Here is a 4,065-nt window from a genome sequence, read left to right as displayed (position 1 = left end):
GGCGCGATCTTCAGGCAACTTCTCATTGTTGATATACTGGACGATCAGGTCAAGCCAAACAAGTTCCAAATTGATCGAGTGTACGGTCAAGCTAGGCGGGTCGTCAATGCTCGGCTTAGCGACGTACTCGATTGGAATGGACCTGAGTATATCGTCCTTGTCGGCAAAGGCAAGTTTCGCCAATAGGTCGGCTTTAGCATTTTTTGTTCGAGGGATTTGAATGACAGTACATTGTTGAAAACTGTCGATCAGTTCTTTGGCTTTCTTCATTTAAGCTTTCAGCTGCTCTTTACGTGTTTGGTACACGCTAGTAACCTGATTGACGACCAACTGTGAGTTACTAAATACGTTAAGGTGAGTAACACCCAAATTGGCTGCTATTCGAAGGTTGAGCAATAGGGCTTCGTATTCTGCTATATTGTTCGAGGCTTGAAATTCAAGTCTTAAAGCACATTGCATGTAGGTTTGATCGGGGTTTTCAGGATGACTCCTGCCCCGCTTGCCTTAGAGTTGGATGAGCTATCGACGAAAAGCTGCCAGTAGGGTGGGTCGGGAGATGACTCGGGAGTGGCAGTCGTCGACTGATTGGCTGGCTCATCTGCAAGCTTGGTAGGTGAATCGGTTTGTGGGGTAACTTCAACTATGAAGTCAACCATGACTTGTCTTTTAATTGCTACCCTCGGCTTGTATTGGATGTCGAATTCACTGAGCTTAATTGCCCACTTTGTTAGGTGGCCGGAAGCCTCTGGTTTCTAAAGAATCTGACGATGTGGGAGGTCAATTAAGATGATGATGGTGTGTGCTTGAAAGTATGGCCGAAATCGTCGTGAGGATACAACTAACACTCTCCAGAGGTGGATATCGGGTTTCTGTTGGTTGCAGTGCTTTGCTGACGTAATACACTGGTAATTTCTTCTCTTCATGCTCACGTATCAAGGCTGAGCTTACGGCTGCGTCGAAGACCGCTAGATATAACAATAAGGCTTCCCCTAGCTCAGGCTTTGATAGGAGAAGAGAAGATCCGAGATATGACTTCAATTGCTGGAACGCTGCTTCACACTCTTCCGTCCAATTTACCATTTGTCGTCCCTTCAGTTGTTTGAAGAACGGAAGGTATTTATCGGTAGCTCGAGAAAGGAAGCGATTGAGTGCGGTTACTCGTCCAGTCAATCTTTGTATATCTTTAATCATTTTCGGGGATTTCATGTCAAGCAACACCCTGATCGTCTCTAGATTTGCCTCGATCCTTCGTTGGCTGACTAAAAACCCGAGAAATTTACCCGAGCTTACTCTAAAAGCACATTTGCTTGGGTTAAGTTTCATCTGATATTTATGGAGGAAAGGAACATTTCTTCTAGGTCGGTAATATGATTGGCCGCGTGTATACTTTTGACGAGCATATCGTCAATGTAACACCCAGACTGGCTGCTAGTCGAAGACCGAGCAACAGAGCTTTATATTTTGTGATATTGTTTGAGGCTTGAAATCTTAAGTCTTAAGACATATTGCATGTGGGTTTGATCGGGAGTTTCCAAGACGACTCCTACCCTGCTTGCCTTACAGTTGGATGAGCCGTCGATATAAAGGTTCCAGGGGGCTGAGTCGGGCAATGATGCGGGAATAATAACAGTCAGAGGATCGACGGATTCATGTACAAGCTCGGTAGGCAGATTGGTTTACGGAGTGAGTTCATCTATGAAGTCGGCCACAGCCTGTCCTTTAATGGCTATCCTCGGCTTGTACTGGATGTCGAATTCACTGAGCTCGATTGCCCACTTCGTTAGACGGCTGGAAGACTCCAGTTTCTAAAGAACCTGGTGCAACGGGAGGTCTGTTAATACGATGATGGTGCGCTCTTGGAAGTACGTTCAAAGTCATTGTGAAGACACAATTAACATTAGGGCCACTTTCTCTAGGGGTGGATATTGGGTTTCTCTAGGGACATACCGGGATGAGATCTTCTACCAGTTGGCCTCGCTCGTGGGTCTCGGCCTGAAGGTCCAATGACTCGATCGTGGTTACCTCGGCTGGTCCTTTCATAGCTGTCGCATAGCAGCGCCTTGTATCCTGTTGGTCACCTTTAACGACTCCTACTCCCGACTCGGTCGGGAAATTTATTTAGAAATGGTACGTCAACACTACAGCTTGGAGAAGACATAGAGAGGGTTAACTGAGGATGGCGCTGTAGACCGAAGGTTGGTCGACTATCAAAAAGTCGACCATTACCGTTGCTTGACTCGGTGTGTCTCCGGCGGTGAAGGGAAGCTATATAGCTCCCTCGGGGAGGACCTGCCTGCCAGAAAAGCCAATCAAAGGAGTCTTCACGGGGCACAAAGAAGACTGCTCGATTCCCATTCTATTGAAGGCCTGGGTGAATAACACATCTGTAGACGACCCTGTGTCGATGAGAACCCTGAAGACTCTGAGGTTCGTTATGGTGACGGTGATGACCAAAGCGTCGTCATGCCGATAGTGGATCCCCCGAGCATCTTCTTCAGTGAATGTGAGATTATATTTTTCTAACTTTCTCTCCTTCATAGGCTGAGCCAGAATCATGATCTCGAACTCGGGCCAACTCATATTCCTTACATGGGTTTTCCAAGCATTGTTTGAGTTGCCCCCGCCCAGATGACCACTGAGAATGGTTCGGATTTCTTCTATGGGTCGGTTGTCACTTGGGCATTCTTCCGCAGTCATGGTCCTGGCTCCTTGGTCCACATGCTCGCCCAGGTGACCTTCTCTGATGAGCCTTTCAATTTCTGCTTCAAGTTATAGCAGTCGCTTGTGTTGTGTCCGTGATCCTGATGAAAATAACAATATTTATTTCTGTTTCGTCGATCAGGATTACCTCGGAGTTTGTTCAGCCAGCTGACGAAGTTCTCACCTTTGATTTCCATCAGGACTTGCTCTTGCGGCTTATTGAGCGGGGTGTAGTTCGTGAACTTGCTGTCAGGTTGTTTGCTCGACTTGCATTTGTCTCGAGACCGATCATCTTTCCATTTTTTACTGATATTGACTGACTTAGTCTCTTTTTTCGCTGACTGCTTCGCTGAAGCATTCTTGTTCTGAGCTGCTTCTTGCAGGATCCGAGTTTCCTCAACATTGGTGTACTTCTCTGCCCGAGTCATAAACTCGGCCGAAGTAGATTGTGGATTCTTATCCAGAGACAAGAGAAAAGGTTTGTCTCTTACTCCTTGCATAATGGAGTTGAGAGCTATTTCGTCCGAATGTTTTCGAACTTGAAGAGCTTCGAGGTTAAAACGTTTGATATAGTCCTTGAGGAGCTCTCCTTCCTTTTGAACTATGTTATTTAGATGCACTGAAGCCGTGAGCCTTTTCTTACGACCAAGGAAGTTTGCGATGAAAGCATCACTGAGCTCTGCGAACGAGCTAATGGACCTCGGCTTCAGTTGCTTGAACCAAAGTCGAGCGACGTTGGATAAGGTAAGTGAGAATGCTCGGCACATTACTGCATCCGAGGCATCATACAGTTCCATATAAGTCTAAAATGACTTTATTTGTTCCGTTGGATAGTGTAGGGCATAATCTGAGGCAAGGGGAACTGATCTGGTAGGCGAGCTTGCATTATGTCGTCCACGAACGGGGATTCTGTCTCCTCTTATCTTGCTTGAGTGGTCGGACGATTTTGTTTTAAATTCGCAATCTGCTTCTGTAGATTTTGGATCTCGATCTTCTAGGGTTCTTCGTTGTCAACCATTCCCTCTGCTGGAGGCCGGGTGCACCTCCTTCGATCTATTTCGTGTCGTGGATCAGAGGCAGGCAACGAAACTGCTGCTGAAACATCAGATGGGGCAGGCTCGACTAGGTTCGGATGTTGACTCGGTTGAGGAGCAACTCACGGTGCGGAAGGTTGAGAGTCGACAAACTGTTGATCACCATTAGGTTAACCGTCCCTTTGGTTGGGCACTTGTGTCTGCTGGGGCTATATCTGCTCCAATATCTACCTCATGTAATTCATGTTGGCTCGAAGCTCCTAAACTTTTCTTTCTAGTCGTCCATTTCCTCCACGATTCCGCTGAGTGCACCTGGTCGAACCAGAGGTCG

At 46.8% G+C, this 4,065-nt stretch overlaps 1 protein-coding gene across 1 annotated transcript; it reads right to left on the bottom strand.

Annotated features, from left to right (window-relative positions):
- Window positions 1–2,265: 2,265 nt before the first annotated feature.
- LOC131249526 (uncharacterized) lies at window positions 2,266–3,497 on the bottom strand. Its single transcript, XM_058250331.1, has 2 exons — window positions 2,849–3,497; window positions 2,266–2,759 (listed from the first exon to the last, which is right to left on the bottom strand). The coding sequence occupies exons 1-2, from the start codon at window positions 3,495–3,497 to the stop codon at window positions 2,266–2,268; spliced, it is 1,143 nt and encodes a 380-aa protein (XP_058106314.1).
- Between the last annotated feature and the right edge of the window lie 568 nt (window positions 3,498–4,065).

This window comes from Magnolia sinica, chromosome 6, assembly GCF_029962835.1.
Source record: "Magnolia sinica isolate HGM2019 chromosome 6, MsV1, whole genome shotgun sequence".
Lineage (NCBI taxonomy): Eukaryota > Viridiplantae > Streptophyta > Magnoliopsida > Magnoliales > Magnoliaceae > Magnolia > Magnolia sinica.
The sequence above is the reverse complement of the archived record's forward strand: the minus strand, read 5'-3'. Positions and strand labels throughout refer to the sequence as shown.

Coding starts and splice junctions, on each gene's coding strand:
- LOC131249526 (XM_058250331.1), bottom strand. CDS start 3,497: ATGGAACTGTATGATGCCTCGGATGCAGTAATGTGCCGAGCATTCTCA. Junction 2,760..2,848: donor CTGGCTGAACAAACTCCGAG/GTAATCCTGATC, acceptor AACTTGAAGCAG/AAATTGAAAGGCTCATCAGA.